Source organism: Rhinopithecus bieti, unplaced genomic scaffold (genome assembly GCF_001698545.2).
Source record: "Rhinopithecus bieti isolate Rb0 unplaced genomic scaffold, ASM169854v2 scaffold_4180, whole genome shotgun sequence".
Lineage (NCBI taxonomy): Eukaryota > Metazoa > Chordata > Mammalia > Primates > Cercopithecidae > Rhinopithecus > Rhinopithecus bieti.
In genome coordinates, this window is record NW_016804388.1 from 266,865 (window position 1) to 290,606 (window position 23,742).

The 23,742-nt window shown below is 58.5% G+C and overlaps 2 protein-coding genes across 2 annotated transcripts in view; one reads left to right on the plus strand and one right to left on the minus strand.

Moving 5' to 3' along the window:
- Positions 1 to 16,848, plus strand: part of APBA2 (amyloid beta precursor protein binding family A member 2) — a 199,617-nt gene extending 182,769 nt beyond the window's left edge. Inside the window, 6 exon segments of the mRNA XM_017867685.1 lie at positions 1,046 to 1,231; positions 4,858 to 5,037; positions 6,060 to 6,272; positions 7,785 to 7,904; positions 12,747 to 12,887; positions 15,535 to 16,848. Coding sequence (XP_017723174.1) covers positions 1,046 to 1,231; positions 4,858 to 5,037; positions 6,060 to 6,272; positions 7,785 to 7,904; positions 12,747 to 12,887; positions 15,535 to 15,606 — 912 coding nt within the window. The 3' untranslated portion in view covers positions 15,607 to 16,848.
- A 1,561-nt stretch (positions 16,849 to 18,409) lies between these two features.
- Positions 18,410 to 23,742, minus strand: part of ENTREP2 (endosomal transmembrane epsin interactor 2) — a 317,089-nt gene continuing 311,756 nt past the window's right edge. Inside the window, exons 10-11 of the mRNA XM_017867687.1 lie at positions 22,937 to 23,011; positions 18,410 to 21,875 (exon numbers count right to left, since the gene is read on the minus strand). Of these exons, the coding sequence (XP_017723176.1) occupies positions 21,559 to 21,875; positions 22,937 to 23,011 (392 nt within the window). The 3' untranslated portion in view covers positions 18,410 to 21,558. The remainder of the gene's footprint in view (positions 21,876 to 22,936; positions 23,012 to 23,742) is intronic.

Genomic DNA, 23,742 nt, shown 5'->3' on the forward strand with positions numbered 1-23,742 from the left:
AGATGCTGGCTGGAGATTCCTGTCCAAGGACAAAAGCCATCAGGAGTCATGGGCCTGCCAGAGGCTGAGGGAACTGAAGTCAGGTGGGCTACTTTGGTGTCTTGACCCAGGCCCAGGCTGTTTGGGCTCCCTGGGAAGAGCTCATTGAGTGACAAACGTTGGCCTTGATGCTTTCCTCTTCTGCATGGCAGGAAGGCCAGGCCAGGCCACTCCATGGGAGAGCACCTTGTTCAGGAGGGACCCTTCTCCAGAGCCATGAGTGGCTTCTCATCTGGGAGCAAATGGGTTTCACTATATGGCAAGCCCCTGCTCCAGCAGAGACAGCCCGAGAGCTCACCTGACATCACGCCTCCCTGGGTTCCACACAGTCCATTTGGGAAGCTGGGACTGAGATGCGGGCAGAGTGACTTTGACTGTGAACCAGTACCCTAAAACACTCTGTTAACTAGGGCCGTGGTTCTCAACCAACATGATTTTTGTCTCCTAGGGGACATTTAGCAATGGCTGGAAATAATTTATGTTCTCACACTTGGGAAGGGGGAGGTGCTACTGGCGTCTCCTGGGTAGAGGCTTACAATGCTCCTAACACCTTGCAGTGCACGTGACAGCCCTCCACAATAAAGAAAGGTCCGGCCCCAAATGTCAGGAGAATCAGGGTTGCAAAACCCGAATAATTGGAGTGCTTTTTTTTTGAGATGGAGTTTTGCTCTTGTTGCCCAGGCTGGAGTGCAGTGGCGCCATCTCGGCTCGATGCATCCTCTGCCTTCCAGGTTCATGCGATTCTCCTGCCTCAGCCTCCCGAGTAGCTGGGATTATAGACACCTGCCACCACGCCCAACTATTTTTTTTTTTTTTTAAAGTAGAGACAGAGTTTTGCCATGTTGGCCAGGCTGGTCTTGACCTCCTGACCTCAGGTGATCCGCCTGCCTCGGCCTCCCAAAGTGCTAGGATTACAGGCTTGAGCCACCGCACCTGGCCCTGTTGTGCTTTTCAATGGCTTGTCCCAGTAGTGTTTCCTGACGTGGCGCTGTCTCCCTCCTGACAGGAAACCATGATGGACCACGCCTTGCGTACCATCTCCTACATCGCCGACATTGGGAACATCGTGGTGCTGATGGCCAGACGCCGCATGCCCCGGTCAGCCTCTCAGGACTGCATCGAGACCACACCCGGGGCCCAGGAAGGCAAGAAGCAGTATAAGATGATCTGCCATGTGTTCGAATCAGAGGATGTAAGTAAGCTCTTGCCAGGGCACTCCCCTCCCAAGGTTCATAGCCCAGGGCGGCTCCAGGATCCAGGCACTGTGGAGACCACCCTCAGGCGGAAACCCTCCGTGCCGTTATTGACGCTTCCAGTGGATGAGTGATCTTTTGCCTACTCTTTGGGTTTGCAAAGATAGTGAACACAGTCTTATTCTACTTCTTGAAACAGGTTCTTCAGGAGCTGTTTATCAATTGAGCCATGGTTAAATATACGAGGGAGCTATTTGAAGAAATCCCTTTACAAAACATTTTCTCTACGCAAAATGAAGTTAATCTCTGCATAACTTTTGTTATTAAAATGCAAATTTTGGCATGGCCCTGGCGTGCTGTATAAAGAAGGCACATCTGCACATGAGGCTTAGTTCTGCCTTTGCGTGTGGTATGTCTTCCGAGCAAGTAAAAAGTGATTCTGAAGTAGAAGATACCAAAGACTCAGGAAAAGATTGCAAGCCCTTTGGCTCCCTTCTTGGGCTGGAGAAGAGCGTTGTTTTTAGCCTGGAGGGGGACAGAGGGACTGAGGAAGGAGCAGCAGGGCCAAGAGGGGAACTCAGAGAGGAACTGTCCTTCCTGGAGGCTGATCTTACTCACAGACCAGCGGCGGGGCTGCTGGTGAGCCAATTTTGTGGCTGTTGCCAGAGTGAAATTTTAAGAAATGATCTATGGCTGGGCACTGTAGCTCATCATGCCTGTAATCCCAACACTTTTGGGATGCCGAGGTGGGTGGATCACCTGAGGTCAGGAGTTCAAAACCAACCTGGCCAACATTGTGAAACCCCGTCTCTACTAAATATACAAAAAATTAGCCAAGCATGGTGGCACGTGCCTGTAATCCCACTTGGGAGGCTGAGGCCAGAGAATTGCTTGAACCTGGGAGGCGGAGGTTGCAGTTTGCTGAGATCGCGCCATTGCACTCCAGCCTGGGCGACAAGAGGGAAACTCTGTCTCAAAAAAAAAAAAAAAAAAAAAAAATCTATCCTTCATGGGCAGTTGGCCAGGGCATTCTTTTTCACATAAGGACTTGAGAGTGTCTCAGGACCTGGGCAATAGGGAAGGGTCCCCATATTGTCATGATCCTGACATACGGCATGGAAACTGAAGACAGGGTTCAAACCTGTGGCTGGCGCAGTCATCTGCTTCCTAAGAAGCTGGGTCCACTTGAAATGCTTCAGCGCGATGGCAGATTTACAGGAGGGAGAGGGCATTTCAACAGCGCACTCACACATTCCTTCCACCGCTACACGGAGACCCCTCGAAACCTGGATGGGCATTTCTGTGTGACTGAGGGCTGAGGATGTCTGAGAGACCTGACACGGGCGTGGGCCACAGGTGCTGGCGGAATGAGGCCGGGGCAGGCCCGGTGGCGAAGGGTGGCAGTCAGTTGGTGAGAGTTTCCGAGGGGCACTGAGAGCCCCCAGGTGCAGCTGATGCGGAGGGTTAAAGCCAGGGGATGCCAGATTGGGTAGATGAGGTGAGGCTGAGAGACGGGGTAGAGGAGGCCCAGGGTGGTCCTGCCCGCACAGCAGCCTCCCCGTCCCCACCTCACCAGCACCTGCAGGCTCTGCCCACAGCCTACCTGCAGGAGGCCGCTTGAGCCCTTGGGTGGGGCCTGGGCTGGACTCCTGGCCTCACAGCAGTAAACTCCCACAGGCTTGGCTGCGAGCTGGGGCTAGCAGGGCGACCCCTTCTCTGAAGCGCCAGCCGCAGAGCGAGCCCCTTGAACCCCACACTTCCCAGGAGGCAGCCGGACCCGGAATGGAGGCGGCGGCTGGCTGCACACCAGCTGGCCTGATGACGCCTGGAGGAGGCGCAGCCCCGCGGAGCCGGCTCCCCGGGTTTGGAGCTTCCGCGGGGGCGGAGGATGTCGTCCAAGGGGAGGAAGAATGGGGATGGCCCGAGGGAGACCAAGTGGAGTCCAAGAGCCTGTGCGTGGTGGAGCTGGGCTTCCAGGGCTCCCCGTGCTCTCAGGCCACCCTTCCCAGCCAGGTGGCAACATCAGGCGCAGACAGAAGCAGAGGCTTGGGGGCCGCCCTGCGCCCCGGAACCCTGAGATCCCGGGCGGGTGGGACAGGACCCCCCGCCGCCCTCCACTTCTCCCGGAGGCCCGACCCTCTCCTGCGCGGGTGCTGCCCCCGACCCTCCCGCCGAGCCCCATCAGCTCGTCAACTCCGCAGGCCAGCCCGGCGGCGCCATCTGGCGGTCCCCGGGCGTCGCGCCCCCAGCCGGGTCTGGCAGCGGCAGAGATGCTGGGTGTGGGAAACCAGCAAGTCCTGGAAACTGCTTAGGGCCGGTCAGGGAGGGCAGTTCCACGCCTGCTGGAGGGAGGCCGCCTGCTGCGCGCTTCTAATCCAGCCCAGCTTGCCTTTCCCAATGCATACATTCATCTGCTGCTCTTACATCCTGCCACGTGGAGAGTGGGAAGGGAATTGAGGCCAAAGCCCTTGTTTTCACCTGTTTGAGAAGGAGTTTGCTGGGGGCGCCCGTGCAGACGAACCCCCTTGAGGGCAGCTGGGGAGGCAGGTGAGGAGCAGGACAGAGCATAAGGTGGGGCTCACACAGCCCAGAGCCTGGTGGGCGGCCCGCTGTGGGCTGAGACGTCATCGAGGTCGCCAAGAGCCCCACCATGCTCCCATGGCTGCACAACTGCCAGCCTGCTTGGTGACCTCCGGGAACTCAGTACAGCTCTCACCTCCCACGGTCTCCTGTCTGCGCCCTAGCAGGCGACCGACCAGGCCCTGAGTGCTGTTTCAATGTCCAGGCCTCTGCCATGTCAGAGTCGGTGATGTCCACTGAAGCAGCTCAATGGAAGTAGAAAGAAGCCACGTGCTCCGTAGGGCCTGTGTGGAGTCCCAGGTCTCATGTCTTGCAGGCCCGGCCTGGCACAGCCACATGTCCCTAGTGGGCACTGGGTTCTGTTGCTACCAGTAAATACATGCAGGGTAGACAACTAGCAGCATGATGCTCCGGGAAAACACACTGAAAGTCCATTTTCGGCATAAGATGAGTGGAAAGGAAATACAGATGGGGCAGGGTGCAGTGGCTCACGCCTGCAATGCCAGCACTTTGAGAGGCCAAGGCAGGAGGATCATTTGTGTCCAGGAGTTTGAGACCAGCCTGGGCAATATGGCAAGACGCCCAACTCTATAAGAAACAGTTTTTAATTAGCTGGATGTGGTTGTGTTCACCTGCATTCCCACTCCAGTCTGGGCAACAGAGCCAGACCTCATCTCAAAAAAAAAAAAAAAGCAAAAATATGACATGTAATCAATAATTTATTGTTGTCGTAGACTTTGTTTGAAACAGCTTTGACCTGGAGCATCTGGGCCATGCCACAGCTTAGGCAGGGACAGTCAGGAGCAGACCCTTTGGGGTTCAGGGCAACACTGGGGTTCGCTCACGGTGGGGTGCTGGTGGGAGACAGCCTTCACCAGATGAGGGAGGGCCCCCAGTTTCTTTCTTGTTCTTCTAAGCTGGAACAAGGGCCCCCTTGAAGGCTTACGGGTGCATCCTGCACCCAGCCCTGCTGCAGCCCCTGTTGAGGAGGCCGCGGGGAGCCTGTGCTGCATGCCTGTCTCCAGCAGGCCTGCCCTCTGCGCAGGCCCAGCTCATCGCCCAGTCCATCGGCCAGGCCTTCAGCGTGGCCTACCAGGAGTTCCTGCGAGCCAATGGCATCAACCCCGAAGACCTGAGCCAGAAGGAGTACAGCGATATCATCAACACCCAGGAGATGTACAACGACGATCTCATCCACTTCTCCAACTCAGAGAACTGCAAGGAGGTAAGCCACGCCCACCGGCCTCAGGGAGGCCACATTTGCCAGCTTCTGCTCCCTGAGCTCCTGCAGAGCGAGCCTTCCCGGGGTCCTCACCCACACCCTTGCCTTCCATCAGACTCGAGTGCGGCCCGGAATGTGCACCTCACTCCTGCCTTCCGGCTGAGCACTTGCATGTGAAATGAGGTGTTTGTAACAAAGAAGCTGACTACCCTTTAATGACCTTGAAAATGTGCCTTTTAATGCTGCTGTTATCAACCTGGCGCTCAGCACCCGAGAGCTATTTCTGAAAAGCATGTGGCATCTCTAAAGGGAGATTGGGTGCTCTGGCAGGGGAGGCTAGAAACAGAGGCCTTAGCTGGTCCCAGTGGCTTCCCCCAGGGGACTTTGGAAAATTCTTGTGGGCAGAGGAGCAAATACCCTGGGGATGGACCATACCTTGACTGCTTGTTAAATGGCTGAATTATTCTGTCTGCAGTGGGGTGAGTGGATGGCCTCTGCTGTTTGTTGAATGGGTGAATGCATGATCCTGGTTTCTTGCTGAAGACATTCCGGGCAGTTTCCGAGACAGTGACCTTTGAGAGGAAGTAAAAGTAGAAGGACTTTTCCAACAAGAGTGAAGGCCGGGGGCAGGCTATGGGTGCTGGAGTCTGAGAGCATTCCTCTAGCCTCTGTGGGTGTGGTGGGGTGGAAGGAGCAGGAACCAGGACACTGGAGCCCTGCTTGGGGTGGGAAGGTCAGTGTTGGGCATGGGTAGGGATGGAGTCAATGCCGGGCATGGGTGGGGATGGGGGTCTGTACTTCTGGGTTCCCAGGATTGCTGGGTGGACCCCAGGAAGGCATGGGAGCCAGAGTGGGGTAGGCAGGGCCTCTAGCCCAAGAGCTCTCCTGGCTGAGATGAGCCAGCCTTGGATCCCATAGCAGGGCGGAATGTGCTGGGACAGGGTCAGCATCATCCTCCTGTGAGTCCTTGGCGGAGGAGCCAGTCCCTGCTGCCAGCCCCTCTCACACTGCTGATCCCTTTGCAGCTGCAGCTGGAGAAGCACAAGGGCGAGATCCTGGGCGTGGTGGTGGTGGAGTCAGGCTGGGGCTCCATCCTGCCCACGGTGATCCTGGCCAACATGATGAATGGCGGCCCGGCCGCCCGCTCAGGGAAGCTGAGCATCGGGGACCAGATCATGTCCATCAATGGCACCAGCCTGGTGGGGCTGCCGCTCGCTACCTGCCAAGGCATCATCAAGGTGGGTGCCCTGGGACCCTCCGCCCAGGGGTCGCCTCAGCCCTGCCCCACTTGATCCCCACTTTGCTGCAATCTGCACTTCACCCATGGTGAAACTGAGGGCCAGGGAGACCCACCCGGCGACTGGTCGATGATGGCATCAAAATTTGAACTCAAGACTATTCCCCATGTCTGAATCAGAGGTGGACCTGGGCTGCCCTGGGGTGGGAGGGGAGGGGTGGTCTGAGCCCTGTTTCGAGCCCTGTGGCCCTGGGCAAGGGCCCAAGGACCAGTGAGTATAGAGTGACCAGCTTATCCTGTTCTGCCTGGGACTTTGCCAGGTTAGCACTGAAAGTCCCGCTTCCGGGAAACCCCTTCAGTGCTCTTGGGCTGGGGAGGTGGGGCACCCTGCATGGGTTGAGTTCTGGGACACAGGTTCTCTTAAGTAAGGAGGCCACCCTGACCGTCAGACTCGTGAGCTTGCAGCTTTGGGAGGTGCTGCCTGTTGCTGTGGGGGGTCAGGCGGAAGGGTCACCGGCAGGTGGGGTGGGGACCTTCACACTGACCGCTTGCAGTGGAGCCGGCTCTGCCTGCTCTGGCGGCTCCTGTGATCCAGCTGTGGCCTGGCCCCAGCCCTCTGTGGCATGTTCCTCCCCACCCTGCTGTGGTCTTGGTGCTGGAGAGAACACCTTCCTCCTCTTTGTTCAGCGTGAGAGATGAAGGGCATTCCCCAGGCCAGAGCATCCCATAGACTAGCCCTCGGAGCTCGCCTGGCAGGGCTTCTGTCCGATGGGCAGCCACACAGAGAGACATGGGAGAGGCCTCTGCCAGTGAGGTCTCAGCAGCCGAGGTTCCCACTCCCAGGGCTGCAGCTCCCAGGTGGAGGCTTGGGTTCCTCCCCATGCCTCTTCACCCCCACCGGACCCCAGCGGCCTGGCGCACCCGCTGACAGTTGCGTCCTCACTCAGAGATTCTCTGTGCGATCACTCCCTGCCCTGCAGGAGGTCATCCTTGGAGGGCATTGGGTTTTGAGGAAAGTGTCCCCACATTCTTCCGTAGGAAGCTCTCCTGAATGTGGCATGATGATGGCCCCCTCGACACCCTGAGGGTGAACTGGTGCCAGGCGCATTGGTTCTGCCCAGTGGCACTCAGAGCCTGGGCTCACTCCCGCAGCAGCTCATCTTCTCCAGGGCAGAGGTGCCCTGAGCATGGTGGGAAAGAGGGCGCAGTGCCACCCTGGAAACCTGGCAGCCCTGGGAAGGGCCAGGGCGAGGCTCGTCCTCACTGCACAGAGGGGCTACCGAGGCTGAGAGGGGACTGCCTGCCTCACCCAGTGTGCGTTCTCACTGCCCCCGGCCTCCGCCCTGCCAGCCTCACCCAGTGTGCGTTCTCACTGCCCCCGGCCTCCGCCCTGCCAGCCTCACCCAGTGTGCGTTCTCACTGCCCCCGGCCTCCGCCCTGCCAGCCTCCCCCATCCTGGGTCAGGCTTGATGTCTAAGGCCCAGCCTTTGACTGCTATCCCCGTGCTCTGCAGGGCCTGAAGAACCAGACACAGGTGAAGCTCAACATCGTCAGCTGTCCCCCGGTCACCACGGTCCTCATCAAGCGGCCAGACCTCAAGTACCAGCTGGGCTTCAGCGTGCAGAATGGCATTGTGAGTCCCCCCTCCTGCCCTGGGCCGCCACCACTGCTGCAGGGCCCAGGGAGGGACAGCAGCTCCCGTGTGATGGGGCAGGCTATGCCTGGCAGCCTGGCAGGACCTGGCCCATGGGTGCAGCTGCCCACAGCCAGGCCAACCAGGACTGGAACTTTCCACGGCTCTCTGGGAGGTCCTGGGTAGAAGGGAAGGGCCAGGGCATGGCCGTGGATTGGGTCCCTGCAGCCTTTCCCAGGTGCCCTTGTCCCCACAGTGGCTGTCCCCTGCTTTGGAGGGAGGGCAGCCGGCTTCGCCAGCACCGTGGCTTGGACACAACCAGTCGTGGCATCACTTACTGTGCTCAACAAACATGCTCACTCATTCATTCATTCATGTACTCATTCACTTGTTCACTCAGCCGTTCAGCAGACATCTGTGAAGTACCTGCTCTGTGTTAGGCTTTGTGCCAGGCAGTGGGAAGGCTGGAGTGCTGCCTGGAGGAGGTGATGCTGGGCTTGAGTGTGGTTCTGGCCAAAAACCTGTGCCAGTTCCCCGGGCCAAAGTTCTTTAGCCCAGAGTTTCCACCCTCTCATTGACCTGCGTTTGGCCTGAGTTCTCTTTCCTTTGTTTTTCCTCCTGCAAAGGACCCAGAGGGGAGAGATGTGGCCACTAAATAGAATAAAGAAGAAAAGGACTGGCAATACCCAAATCGCTTAAACCAGCCCTGAGTATGAGGGAGCACAGGAGGAGAGACATTGCGGGCTGGAGTGGAGTGGAGTGGAGGCGATGGGGAGGATGTATGCCCACCCACAGCCACAGAGGAAAGACAGTGGGAGAACATTCTAGAAGGACTACCAAATCTCCATTGTTTTCTGGTGAAGCGGCATGGAGGGGTATATCCACCGTCAGGGTGGAGTCACAGGGCTTGGGCTCAGGGCCCATCTCTGACCCTGCTGTGTTAGAGCAAATTTGCTCCTATAAAAAAGATTCTACAAGTCTTCATATACTGAGAGCTTACTGCTTATTCATGCTGCAGTCTAATTTGCAGTGGGGGTGGTGGAGTGAGCTTCACTCCACAGAGCCACTCAGGGACCCAGGCTCTGCCCTCAGCTGGGCTTCGGCAGCCCCCACTGGGAGCTCTGTGTCTGGCTGGCACTGCAGGAAGAGAGGCAGCTCAGAAGACCTTGTGAAGGTTTCAGGACCAGGGCAGAAATGGCCACTGGCCAGATAGCTTAGCCACAGACCCATGGGAAGCGGGGGCCAGCCGGCGCCCAGAACGAAGAGGGACGGGGCATTGCCAGTGTCAGCCATACCTTCCCGGCTGTGTGACCCTCGGCAAGTCACTTAACACTCACTGGATTCCCCTCAAAAGGTGCTTGTGAAGATCAGCGGAGAAAATCCATAATGTACCCCAAACTATCCAAGGTGGCCCTGCTGGTCCTAGTCTCTGCCAAGGAGGAAGGCCCGTGGCCCCTGGACCCGGCACAGGTGCCGGGACAAGTTGTCTGCACTCCTCTTGGGACATCTGTCCAGGACAGTGCGCCTGCCGCAGGAGCTGGCCAGTTGGTGGTCTGGCCTGGTCCGGCTCTGCCTGACTGCTCTGCACACATGTGACCTGGGCACAAGCAGTTGCCCCAGCTAATTTGGAGGCTCTGCAGAAAGTCAGCTGGGGCCCTGTCTGCAGCTGCCGTGAGCACTTTGTGGACGGGCATGGCTGGGCCCCAGGGAGGAGGGCTGGGAGAGCCTTCTGGGCTCCCGCACCCCAACCATCACCAGGCCTTGCCTGTGTGCCTCCCACCCCAGCACTGGGGACAGTGGAGGAAGCTGGGGACTGACAGCCCTTCAGCCCTCACGAGGAGCCCTGCTGTGCAGAGCCTGGGGTGCTGTGTGGTGTCCCCGGGTTGCCCCTGCCTGGCCAAGCCTGGTGACTACACAGTCTTTGCCTCCTGAGTGGCACTGGGGAGCTGCTTGTCCTGTTCCCGCACCCCCTTGCCCAGCCTAGGAGGCAGGTGGGCCTGGGTTGGTGGCCAGTGCTGCTCCCTGACAGCCCCGTCACTGTGAGCCCTGCAGGAGAGGCTGGCTTTCCCCACCATGGGGTGGCCTGGGGGCTGCCCACTCTTAGGGCCTGTGACTATAGCCCTGCCCAGGATGAGTTTGATGCCCCCTCAGTCTGCTGGTGTCCCCCAAACTATAACCGCATGAGGAACACAGGAACTGGAGAAGCTGGGGCACACAGAAGTTTAGTGGCTTGCCCCGGGTCACACAGCCATGTGGAGCACTGGTGGGGAGAGGGGAAGAAGAGAGAAGGAAGGGGAGGACTCCGGTTTGTGTTTTGTGGGGGCTAGATTAACGTGAATGGGAAAGGAGGGGACAGCCTGGAGCAGCCCAGCCAAGCCCAGGTGCAGGGTTCTGTGCCTTCCTTCCCAGAGAGCCAGAGAGTGCAATGGGTGAGTGTGAAGCCGGGGCGGAGGGCAGTGGATGGAGACCAGGGCTCTCTCCAGCTGCCTTCTGGGGCAGGTGCGGGGAGTCTGGAGAGCTCCCGAAGATGGGGCTGAGTGGGTCCAAGTGGCCAGGAAGCTGAGGGTGGTGGTGTGGATAGGGGTTTCTCAAAAGATTAGAGGGTGCAGGGTTGAGGGCAGCAGCAGACTTGCGGGGCCTGGAGTGAGGAGGGGGTCATGCAATTCCGAAGACAAAATCTCCGGGGTGGCAATATGAAAGAGAGGGTGCCACCCACTGCTTGGTGTCTCTGCCCTGGATCCCGGGTCTGAGTTCCGGAGTGATGGAGGGGGCCAAGCGTCTGTGAAATTTGGGGGGGGGTGTCTGGGGTCACGACTGGGGACGAGGAGGGTCTGAAGGTCCCAGCCCTGCTCGCGGATGCGCTGTGTTCCACCCTCTGGCCTCTGCCTCCCTGTCTGTGAAATGGGGTCCCACTTCCTTGAAGCCCCAGTGCTCAGGATGCAGGGGAGAGGCTGGCAGCCGAGGGGAGGGGCAAATGCTGGCTCTCAGGGGCTTTCTCCAAGATACAGGGCAGCTCACCCTGAGAGTGCCAGGGAGGGCTGGATGAAGCGAATGAACTGGTGTGGTTCTGTCCTGGTTATGATCCATCTCCCCAGTGATCCAGAAAATGGCATGCAGGCGGCCATACAGATCAGTCACCATCTCTGCGTAGCTCAGCTGCCTGGCGGTAAACACCAGGCCCTTCAGGCCCCCAAGTGCGGACCCCACCTTTTGCACCTGCCTCATGAGTGCCCATGGCCATGGTGGGGGTGAGCCCAGCATGCAGGGTGAGCAGTGCCCAGCGTGCAGAGTGAGCAGTCAGATGAGATATGGGCCTGCTGCAGAAATCTGGGTGCTGGTGTGGGGGGAGGGGGAGGCCCCCTCCCAGTTGTCTGTGTCTGCACGTGTGTGTGCACGCAGGTGTGTTTGGGAGAGGTGAGTCTGCTTCTCCCATCCCAGGCCACTCGCCTCCTGCCACGGCTCAGCACAGCCTCCTTTCTCCAGGGTAAGAGGGCCCCGGGGCGAAGGAGCTGCCTTGCAGTGTGGAATCTGCCTCTCCCCACCCCCTTCTCTTCTAGTCTTAATTCTCCTGGGACATCCATTTTTCTGGTTTTTGTTTTCATTTAAAAAATAACTGTGGTAAAATACATCTATAACATAAAATCGAGCATCGTAACCATTTTGAAGTGCAGAGTTCTGTGGCAGTCCATCTGCGTATCAGGCAGCCATGGCCACTGTGCTCTCCTGCACGACTTCGTCCTACCCAATGGGAGCTTGGTCCCCACTAAGCACCACCACCCATTCCTCCTTCCCAACCCCTGGCAGCCCCCCACGTCTCCTTTGTCTCTGTGATTCTGACTACCCCAGGTGCCTCATATCAGTGGCATTGCGCACCGTTTGTCCGTGTGCCTGGCCTGTGTCACGCAGCGCAGTGTCCCTGAGGTCTGTCCGTGCTGTAGTGCACGTCGGACTCTCCTTCCTCTCCAGGGCTGAGTACTGTTTCCCTGCAGGCCTAGAGCACTTTCTGTTTCTCTGCTAGTCCGTGCTGTCACCCTCGGCTATTGTGAACGCTGCTGCCGTGAACACGGGTGTGCAGGGCGCCAGTTTTCCAGTCTGTCCAGTCTCATGGTCACAGGCGCTCCCAGGCCCTCCTGTCCATCTGTTTGACGTCACTTTTAAGCTGGAAATGGAAACCCCCGCCACTGCACTCCAGCCTGGGTGACAGAATGAGACCCTGTCTCCAAAAAACACAGAACCAGTATGTTTGGCACAAAATGCTCTTATGTCACCTGGTGGGGGGGGATATAGGAATAAAAGTGACTCTTCCCTGCCTATGTAGAGCATTTGGGCATCTGACAAACAGAGCCTTCCCTTGACAGAACAGATGCCCCGCCTTTCTGGTGGCCAGGGGACAGGCTGCCTCTCCTTTCCCACCCACCACCAGCTAAGTGCCTGTCTTCCAGGATGGTAACCAGGCTCAGCTGCAGGAGGCCAGGTGGCAGTGGCCTTGGGCTATGTCACCAGTCTCTAGCCTGACCACAAAGGGAGGGGCCCTGAGGGAGGTGCGGCTGTGGACCGGTTCCACCGTGGGAGTTAGAAAACGTGTTGGTTCCCCACACACCATGGCATTGACTCTCGTTTTAAGGAAACACACTCCAGATCATAAGCGCTGCCGTCTGAGTCAGTGAATTGCACGTGCACGTATTCATCACGTGGCGCTTTTCCCTCTGAGTCAGTGAATTGCACGTGCAAGTATTCATCACGTGGCGCTTTTCCCTCCACGTGTCCTGTCTTTGGAGACATGGTGGAGCGCCTGTCGGTTGTGGCAGGAACACGTGTGCTGACTTGGCCATGTCTGCTTAGATTTGCAGCCTCATGAGAGGGGGCATTGCCGAGCGAGGGGGCGTCCGCGTTGGCCACCGCATCATCGAGATCAACGGGCAGAGCGTGGTGGCCACAGCCCACGAGAAGATAGTCCAAGCTCTGTCCAACTCGGTCGGAGAGGTAAGGAGGGACTTTGGGTATGCCTCTGCGTGCTGGTTCCCGTGTGCTCCCGCCTGCCCTCCATGAGCCTCACCCGCTCCAGAGGACACAGGGCGTCTGAAGGCCAGCCAGGCTGTGTCTCCCACCGGGGCTGCTGTGACAAGGGTGAATGGAGTGGCAGGTGATGCGGGGCCATCCCGGTCTGGCTCTAACTGAGCAGCCAGGAGGGCACAGGCTGCTGGGGGTGCTGCTTGGACACTACTTTTGGGACTGGATCTGTACGTCCCGTTCAGAAGCTCTGCAGGGCACGCGGCTCTGGCCACCCTGGCAGGCTTGCCTCTCTGCCCGTTGGCCGTCCCCTCCCACAGCCAGGCTGCTCGCCCTGTCCCGCTTCACTGGCTGAACCCCCCCAGTCCAGTTCTTTCTGGCATCGCTTCCACGGCAGTGCGAGGATGGTGTGGGGGAGGCGCCGGTCTTCCTCCAGAGCTCACAAGGCGGCAGGATCATTGGGAGGGGGGATGGTGCTGGGGGGGGTGGCCAGCGCGCTGCGGGGCTATGTGTGTGTGTGTGGGTGTGTGCATGTGGATGTGTGAGCATGAGTGTGTGTGGAATGTGATGTATGTGGGTGTGAATTTAAGTGTGGGCAGGTGTGGGAAATGAGTGTGTGCGTGCACATGTGGGTGTATAGGGGTGCATGAGTGAGTGGGTGTGTGTGGCTGTGTGAATGTACCTGAGAATGTGAGTGTGGAGGAGTGTCTGTGTGTGGGGGTGAGTGTATGTGTGTGGATGTACATGTGTGTGTGAGACAGCATGGGGTGTGTAGGAGTGCAAGTGTGGGTGTGTGCAGGGGTGTGTGGCTGTGGGTCTGTGAGTGGATGTGGGGCATAGGGGTGTGGAGTGTGAGTGGGTGTGAGTAGGGGTGTGTAGAAGGGGTGTTCAGCACAAAGGGGCTCCAGGCTCTCTGGGAAGCGCGGTGGTCATGTGAGCAGGGAGACTGTGAGCTGAGGAGCCTGGCCTGCAGAGGGGCCTGCTGGGGACCAGGCAGGGAGTTTCGGGCAGGGAGTTTGGGTCGGGGTCTGGGGACAGCAGTGGCAGGCTGGGCGATCTGTGGCGCTTCCTCCTGGTGGCCCTGTGGGGCTGAGTACGTGGAAACCATCCTTGCAGCTTGTGGGGTGGGTGGGCAGAGGGTCCTCCAGTTCCTGTTCCTCACATGAGGTCTCCCAGAGCCACGTCGGGACACTTGTATTTTGTGCACTGCAGGGTCTGCTGGGAGCTGGGAGGCCTGTTTTCCCTGTACTGGTGAGGGCAGGGGGCTGGCTCAGGAGGAGGAGGGGCCAGGCGGACACCAGCCTCCCTTTGATGGCTTCAAAGAAAGGAAAAGCCAGTGTTCCCAAGTAGATGCTTTAAAGCGGCCGCCCCCACAGCCCTCAGCCCCACACCCGTGAGGGAATCCACCCGTGGAGGAGTGGGCGGGAGCACGGAGAAGAGGCAGGAGGCAGCCGGGGTGTTGGAATCCTTTCAGCCCTGCCGAGGTTATGGTGCCTGTTTCCAGCAGCCCTGAGCCCGCGTGGGACATGAGTCACTGATAAACAAGGCTTGCAGTTGTGAGGGGCCTCGGTGTGGGTTTCCGGTTGAGGAATGCCAGGGAGTGACTGATGGAGGAAGCCCGTGCCAGAGCCAGGAGCAGCAGAAACCTGCACTGGCCACACAGATCCCGGCAGGGAAGGCAGGGTAACACCTCAGAAGCAGAGCTGCACGATGTGCCTTTCTGGGCTGCTCAGCCCAGGACCCGAGACCTGCTTGCCTGAGGAGGGGCAGTTGCAGGGCAGCTGCACCCGGTGGGGAGGCCAGCAGCACCTGTGGCAGCCAACCCTGGCAGTGCAAGGGCCCCCATCCCGAGGCCGCAGCCCAGCACAGTCCCGGGCAGGACAGGGGACAGCGTCATGCTCAGGGGAGGAGAAGTGGGCAGCAGAGCTCCCCTTATGTTACTGAAGCAGACGTTTAGAGTCTGCTCCTTCCCAGTGTCCCCACAGAAGGATTATGAGGCGTGCCACCCACACGGTTGGTCTCCCTGGAGCGGTCTGAGGCTTTGCTTGTGTACCTAGCCCCTTTGAAGCCAGGGCTCAACGCCAGGCCCCAAAGGGTCATTTGCTGACTGATCTCCAAAGGCTGGGGACCTGAGGTGCCCTGGGCCCCAGCGAGCCTGTTCCCAGCCCCCAGCACACTTGCCTGGCCAGTGTTCTATAAGAAGGGGTGTGTGTCTTCCCCCATTGGTCTCCTCCTCACTGAAGCAGAGTGCGCCCATTGCAGTTTCTGCTGAGGCCTGGGCACCCCCAACCAGCCTCAGTGGATGGGTAAACTGCTGTCACCGTTAGAAGTCCAATTTCTTACCCTCTGGGTGTCAGCAGGACTGGACGCAAAACTAGCACTCCACTGTGTAGACGCCTCTGGAGCCAGGGGTGGGGGCGCGGAATCTCGGTCTGCCGCATCTGGAAGGCGTCCTAAGTGCCCCCAGGCCTGGGCAGGCCGGCCCTCCTCTTCACTCTAGGAGATGGGCATTTGAAGCAGAACTCGGGGGTGGGGGGGTTGTCTCTTGTCGTTTGTTTTCACCTGATTGTGGGAGGGGCAGTGGGAGGGCAGCGGCTCAGCCTCCTGTGTCTGTTGGCAGATCCACATGAAGACCATGCCCGCTGCCATGTTCAGGCTCCTCACGGGCCAGGAGACCCCGCTGTACATCTAGGCCCCTCCAGCCTGGCCACACAGCCTGGACACCGGGCAGGGCCACCCGGGCCCGGAGGAGCTGGGAGCCGGGCCGCAGATTTGACCCCGACGCCACAGCCCAGCCACGGACACTGGCTCCGCAAAGGGCGTGCCCTCATCGCCCACTTGGTTTGTTTTCATTTTGCCAAAAAGGGGTATGTCTTTATCAAAGGAGAGTCACAGAACAAATGTTTGTAAAGCGTTCGAGTATTTTGCCATGTTCTGGACTGTCTTCTCCCTGCACCAGCCAGGGTGTGTCTCGGTAGCTGTGCGTGGTGTGACCAGCCAGGGTGTCTCGGTAGCTGTGCGTGGTGTGACCAGCCAGGGTGTCTCGGTAGCTGTGCGTGGTGTGGAGTGTGTGTCTTTCCTCTCTGAAGCTGTGTAGAGTGAACTGGCACCTCCAAGGGAGGCGGCTCCCAGGGCAGGGCAGCCATCACCCCTGCCTCCCGCCCCCTTGGCCGGGATGTCTGGGGTCCTGTGGGGCCCCCGCAGTGGTCCCAAACAGCTGCCTCTGCCACTGACTGCAGGGACACAGGCCGCCCAGCTCCCAGGACATGACTTGTAATGCAAGTTTGGGGACATGTGATTGATTGTAAATAAAGGATGATGGCCACAACACGAAAACTCCCTATTTATTTAGATACTATTACTGTTTGGACTTTTATTTTGGCAGGCTGTTTTTCAGACTCGAGGGTTTTCCAGTGTGACCCATGACCACACCTGCCTCTCCTGTAGTCTCTTCTGGCACCCTCCCACCCGGCTGCATCCCCGGGCAGGGCTCCCACAGAGACGAGGAGGGCGCAGGCATCCGCCCCCTCTTTAAAGTGGATGTACACACACTCATCCACGCACATGCTCCTTCGAGGAAACAAAACCTATGCTAGAAAACGCGACCTCGGCCACACCTAAGGCAGCCAGCTGTGAGTGCAGACCCCTCGGCCAGCGTGGCACGGCAGCCCTGAGCAGTAGTGGTGTGTGTGTAGATCAAGTCAGATCTAGTCCAGCTCAGTTCATTAGCGATCCATGTAATCTGACGTCATCTTGTCCCAAAGTCTCTTTTTTTGGCCCAGGCCTTGAAGAATACACTGTGACTTAAGAAGCCTTACCACGCAGTAACTAAAGCTTTAGGATGATTGTATTCGAGGAGTGCCGTGTGTTGCATGCAGCTGCCCGTAGGAAGACTTTGCGCATATCACTAATAAACCTGAAGTCGTGATGAAAAGCCGTGTGTGTGACTGCTCTGTTACCTGAGCGGCGGGTGCCACCTGTCCTCTCATTCACAGCTTGGATGCGGCTCTGCAGGTTCGCTATGCGGTGGCGGCCGTGGCTGCTCTGTGCCCCTCCTGGATCCTGAACCTTGGAAGCTATCGCTAATGAGGTCGGAGGGTGGGCGCTCTGGGCAGCAGGTGTCAGCTGCGCAATGCCCTGCTGCAACTGGAGGTGCCAGCAATGCTGCCAGATCACGGGGTCAGCGCCAGGTTCTTGACCCACTTGCCCCAGCGGGGAGACACGTCCGCAGAGCACTGACTAATGGAATCAGGGAGCCTTGGGCTGCTTCGGATTTCAGCATGAACGACCCCTGGGAAAGGTGCGCATGCATGTGCGTGTGTAACAGCCGGACCGCCCATCCCAGCACCCTCTCTGCACCTGTGGGTCCTTTGCAGCCTGTCTAGAGTGACAATTCTGGCAGCTGTGCCAGCACTTACCTTTCTTCATGGCCACCGTTCTGGCAGCACCTGGTGTGGGAAAGCCAGGTAGCAAGCATGGGCTTTGGTCAGAGGCGGGGCCTGGGGTCCAGCTGGGTTAGGCTGTGGGCCTTGGATGGGCAGGAGCCCTCCTCTCTGGCCTGCCCACAGCAGAGTGAGCGCCATGCCGTGGGCACCGACCACAGCAGAGTGAGCTCCATGCCGTGGGCACCGACCACAGCAGAGTGAGCTCCATGCTGTGGGCACTGACCACCTTCAGGGCCCAGGATTCTTGGGGAACTGCAGAGTAAGAAGACTTACTGTCAGCTGGCTGCCCAGAGGATGTGGGCAAAGGGCTTGCTTCAGCGTGACCTTGGCCATCAGGGGCATGTAAGAGATAGCCTTTCAAGGTGCACTCCAGCTTCATGCCTCCCTCTTCCCCGAAAGTATACATGGTAGAGGCAAAGAAAGCTGTTCCATAGGAAACTGTCATAGAGAGCTGTGTACACGCTGAAATGTATATGCACTCGCTCTGAATATGCTGAAGAATGAAAAGCAAATACAATTCTTGACGTGGCCAACAAACAAGAATGCTGGGGATGGCCACATCCTTGGGGAATGAAAAGAAATGTCTCCTGAGTCAAAGCTGGAGGGAATGGGATTCCCCTCAGGAGGCCAAGCGGAACATTCCTGCTGTGCCCCGGATGAGGCCGGGAAGCAGGTCCCAGGGAGGAGAGCCCTGGCTAGCTGAGGACATGCGGGCAGGACTCCCACCAAATCGTACACATCTTTTAAAATCCTGCATTTAAGGAAAACGTTGAGCCACGGCCTGCATTCCTCCCAGCAGCCCTTGGAGGCCGCATCCATGAGGGGCTGCCATGGCCAGTGTGGGCGGGCCTGTGTCTCAGCCCTGGCCCTCCGCACTCTGCCCCGGAGTTGATCGTCTCCGGAAGGCTCCTGGAAGCACAGCTGAGTGGCATGGGTATCTCAGGCTCCCCGGCTGGCTGCTGCAAGACCCACTCAGGACCCTGCCCCTAGCCAGTGGTGCACACAGGCTCAGCCTGCCTCTGTCCCCGTTAGACCTCAGAGACACAGAGACCAGAAATACTTTTTATTAAAACACGGATCATTATTAAAACACCTTGAGGTACATTAAATAAATACAACCGTTCCAGTTGTACAAACAAGTCTCTGGTGGCTTGGAAACAATTTCCCATAAATTCTGCCTTAGCAGCCTCTGCGAGTCAGCATGGGTGGGGAGAAGCATCCGTGTGTAGCGAGCTTTCTGTGGCCTGGTGTGTTATAAGCATTTAATGTGGATCCTCATCTCCAGCTAAGGTTGAGACCTGAAGTTCTTGCGAATGATGCTCCCCCTTCTCCGACCTTGCTTGCCATAGAGTTGGGGCCCAGGTTCTCCCCGCTCAGCATCCTCGTGGCCCCCAGGCTGGGGTCAATGGTGGTGTCACAGCAGATGCCAATCCCCCCCTTTGGGTCTCAGGGCAGGGGATGCCCAGGGCCCAGCTGAGCTGGAGGAGCATGTCACCCCCCCAAAGCAGCCACAGTTGGCCGATTTCAGATCCCAGACAGGGAGCATGATGAGAGAGGGGGAAGGACGCACACGGAGGGGGAAGCAGCCAGCTTTCTCCTTGGCTGTGAGCCAACGTGCAGCCTGGGGCTCGGGCTCTTGCTGCTGGTACCCAGATGCCATGGAGCCAGGGTCAAAGGCACCACAGCTTCTGGGTCAGGTTGCCAGCACATTCCCTAGTCTACCAGCACCTCTCTCTTCTGGGGACCCTCCCAGGAAGCCCAGAGGCTGGACTCACCTCCTAGAGTCCATGAGTGGCCTTGAGCAGCTGGGCTTAGCGGGGCACCCCACCCTGTCCCTGACTGCCTCATTTTGAGGGGGAGAAGGTTCCAGCCCAGCAGCATCAAGTTGGGTACAGTTTCTGAATCCACACAACAGCTGCCACCAGTGCAAACCCAGAGCTGGGTGAGGGTGGGGTGCAGGTGGGGGCCCACAGGGAGGCAGTGCTGGGGCAGCATCCCCATTGGCCACTGGGACTGGGCCCTGCTGCAGAGAAGGGAAGGATGCCGAGCAGCAGGCTGGGTGGTCCAGTGGGCCTCCACCCCAGCTGCATGAGGAAAACAGCCCAGAGGCCGAGTCCACTGGGTGGTTGGTGGTCTTGGCCTCGCTGGAATTGCAGCCGTGTCTGAGGACTGCAGCTCTAGCCCACCCAAGGGCTCGGCCCAGGGACAATGCTGTGTGAACCCCCAAGCCCTAGTGTGGACCCCCCAAGCAGGTGAAACCCCTGCAGCGTGGCCCCAGCACACCTCAGACAGTGGAGACTCAGCGGCCAGGGCGTCAGGCGTGGCTGAAGCTCTGCTCCAGGGCGGCCATTCTGAAAATCCACCAATTAATTTCACCTGCAAAGAGACTTGCCTTGAGGGAATTCACAAGCCCCCCACTTGAGAAAAACTATAGATTTCCTGTTTTATAGTCTGAATAAAGTGCTCATAAATTCATCTCTAGTACATCTTACCTGGAAAAGTGCAGGTTGTCGTCTGTTTTCAGCTCTCTAAAGCAATCGAAGCCTTTTCAACCCACCGCAGCTGGGGCAGTCCTACACCTCAGCCCCCAGGGCGGGGGTAATGGGCTGAAGGAAGGCTCTGGGCACCCAGGCTGGAACCCCATGCCCTTCCCGGCTTTCAGTCACACAGAAGCTCCCCAGCACGCTGGCCACAGTGGTGGTGGGGAATTGGGGGAACTCAAGGACGAGCCCCATGGAGCCGAGAGAAGAGCAGCATGAGCCCCCTGCCCTGGCACCCAGGAGTGGAAGGCACCCTCTGGTCCCCTGTGCCCCATGCCAGGCTCATGGGCTCTCCGGGAAGAACTCAGCCTCTAGGCTGCTTTGTTCACTGCAGGGCCCACCAATGCAGCTCAGAGGCTGTTGCTGCTAGTGGCCCTGAACAGGCATTTCCATCACTGCAGAAAGTTCTCGTGGATGGCGCTGTTCCAGGGCCATTGTTGGGAGCAGCTGCCACTGATGCCACCAGAAAACAAGGGGATAGGGGCCAAGAAAGTCCAAGGTCCCCAAGCTGCCCCCAAGCTGGGCATGCCTGCTTCTGCACAAGCAGCATGGCGGGTGTCTCTTCCGTTTCGCGTGGGTTTGTAGGTGGTTGATGATCCTCCTGCGCAGGTGTGTCTGTCTGCTGCCGCCTGCCCAGGGGAAGGTCAGCTCTGGGTCACAGGGATCTGCTTTATCAGAAGGGGCCACTTTCCAGAGAAACCGGCCTCTCTCCCTCAGAACTGGACCCACCGAGCTCAATCAGGTGAGCTCAGACACAAGGGAGACCCCCCAAAGGAGCTGGGAATCGGCACTTACTGTTATGGACCAAACAACTGAATCAGGTCTGCACCAGGGACAGGACGGGAGTCTGGAGAAGGGGCCCGGGAGGAGGTGGGGGAGGCACCCCATGGAGGGAGGCCAAGCTCGAGGCCCAGGAGATGGTGGGTTCCTCCAACCCTCTGCAACACCGGCCTGTCCCCTGGGGTGGCCAGGCTACGGCAGAGGCCCCCACTGTACGTTTGTTTGCACAGTAGCCCTGTGGACAGAAAGTTGGGCGCAGGCTGCCATCTGTGCTAACGCTACCTATTTCCTTTCATAGGAAATAGGCCAGAGCGTGATGAACGTTTAATGATAGAGCCATCGAGCCACATGAGAAAATGTCTCATGACTCGATGTCACCCTCTGTCCCCTGAACACTAAGTTAAATGAGGGATAGGGAACTCCTGCTTTGGATGGCCCTGATTTTGGAGATACTTCGAGTCTTTAGGTGACCTAAGTGTCGCCTGTTGCTGCATTCACGTTTGTGCAGCGCTGCTCAATTCAAGGCGCTGCACGCCAGATAAAACCAGAGTTCACTGTGGACATGAGAGTCATCTTTCCGAGTTACTGGGCTAGGCAGGAAACGCGATCCACAGGGCGACGACTGCTCGGCAGGAAACGCGATCCACAGGGCGACGACTGCTCGGCAGGAAACGCGATCCACAGGGCGACGACCGCTCAGCTCCCCTTGAGAGAGGGAGTGACCATTCCCTGCCCACGCCGCCCCCAGATCATCCTGGGTGTCCCCCCACGTGTCCTCAGCCAAGCTGGGCCTGAGGCCTCTGTCAGGCATGATGGCTTCTGGCAAGACCATCTGTGGCGCCAGGCCCGTTAGTGTCCACGGTCAGACTCGTGGCTCCTTTATACCTGGTCCAGAACGCCAGCGCCGAAGACGGCCTCCTCCTCGGGGCGCTCCTCGTTGGTGACGGCCAAGCGCATGGCACCCACCATGTGCTGTGCCTCGGTGGGGAGGGCACAGTGTGAGTGTTCCAAAAACTTAGCCACCAAAACCCTGGTGTCCGCATAGGCCTTGCTGTCCACTAAAGAGCGTGGCCGCTGTTTGGAGGCTGCCAGGAAGGGCTCTGGTGTTGGCCGTCGGTCAACTTTCCAGGTATCTGGGTCCCCCGCTGGTGAAAGCTGGGCCCGACAGGCAGCCGTGGCAGAGCGAGACATGGAAGCTAAAAATCAAGGGAAAAAATGCAATGTGAAACTCACTGAAAGCAAAGTAAATTCAAGGCAGCCGTTGAAGAAGTTAACTCAAAAGCAAAAGACAGTCTGCCCTCGGGAGGAGACTCCTCCTGGGGTTTCCGTATTCCCAGGGCTGGCGCTCTGGGCACTCCCTGCCATCCGCATCGCATCTCTGTTCCCCTTCTCAACCCCAAGCTGAGCTAGTGTCAACCTCCAGGGGCTGCAGCCTCCAGGAACGAAGGCCTAGGGGGAAGGGCCACTGCAGCAGGCAGGAACCTGCCTTCTGCCCCTGCTAGAATCCCAAGGGCACGGGGGCTGGTCCTTCCCAGTCTTCTCGGCTCCACGACCTTTGCCCCTTTGGGTCTGATCTCTTGCTGGGGCTGAACCGTGGCATCTAGAGACAGGGTCTGCCTTAAGACCAGAGTTGGGGGTGGCAGAGGGAACATGAGACCCCCCCTGCCATCATGCCAGGTGCAGGCAGCCACCGCCCAGTGCCCTGCTCCACTGCCTGCCAGGCCAGAGGCTGGGGACCTGGCTCTAGCTCCCCACAGGGCTGACAGCCTCTCTGCATGACCCACAGGCTGGACACTGGGCTGAGGGTCCCTGTGAGAAGGCCAGCTCTGGCAATCAGCGGCGAGGGACGCCAACAAGGTCCAGCGAAGGCCTGGCTTGCCCAGCCTGAGCTTCACGCCACACAAAGTTGGCACATTCTGGGTGGTCTGTTCTGGGGTCTTGTTTGGTGGCAACTGGCAAGCCTGGCAATTAAACATGAGAAATGAAGAAACTCCCAGGTGGGGCCCATCTGCCCAGATGAAATCTCATCAAGTGGGCTGAGCAGCCACATGCGTGTTAAATTAGTGCTAGCCCTTGAAATAAGCGCACAGAGAGAGAAAGCAAGAGAAAGGCCCTCAAAGCCAGAGAGTGGGCAGCCCCCATTCCCGGGGATGGGGTGAGGAGCTGCATTTGGAAACTATGTAGCCAAGGACACATCCACACCTGCCCCACCTCCCAGCAGGTGCAGTCACAGCGCTTTAGAAAAGAAGCATCTCACCGCTCCCCGGCACAGCCTCAGACAGTCCCGCTTCCAGGTCCTGGCTACACGACGGCTTGTGTGAAGAGGCATCGCCTTAACCAGAAGGAGAATTCAGTGAACACATGAAAGGGAAAAAGGAATTCCTGAGAAAGCTATCACAACTCACCTGTGACTAAGACATGTATTTTATATGGTGAGCAAGCAGGAGAAACCTGCTGAGCTGACGCCCACCCAGTGGCAGATCAGACAGGAACCGCCCTGCAGCTGGCCAGGTCTGCTGTGGGTCAGGTGGTGTCCTGGGTCCCACCCCGACACAGTGCAATGGGCTGGTGGCTCAAAGAAAGCCCAGCCCCCTTCACGGGAATACCCACCTGCACCCGAAGGGCTCCAGGCACCCTGGAAGGCAACTGCCTGTGGTGTGCAGATCAGCCTAACCAAGAGGGGACAGCGGCGTCAGGCAGGTGTGTGGGTGCCGAGGTGTGAATTTCACTGAGGGGGACAGGCCAAACAAAGTCATCAGGGAGCCACAGACTGGACCCAGGAGCCCCTCCAAGTACAGCGCATCCTCCTTCAAACCTCAGTGAGTGAATGTGAGCGTGGTGGAGAGAGGCTCTGGAGCTCTGAATAAACCAGCAGAGGGGGGTGTTTCAGAAGGTTCGACGGGACTGTCTCCCTGTGAGCCGGCAATGGGATGCAGGAAAGAGAATGCAGAGATGACCGCAGCCAGGGAGTCCACATGGGCCAAACCTGGTATCTGCACCAGGAAGGCACCTCCAGGCAACTGGCTACTGCGGGTCCCGGTTGCTTTCAGGGACTCGGTTCGT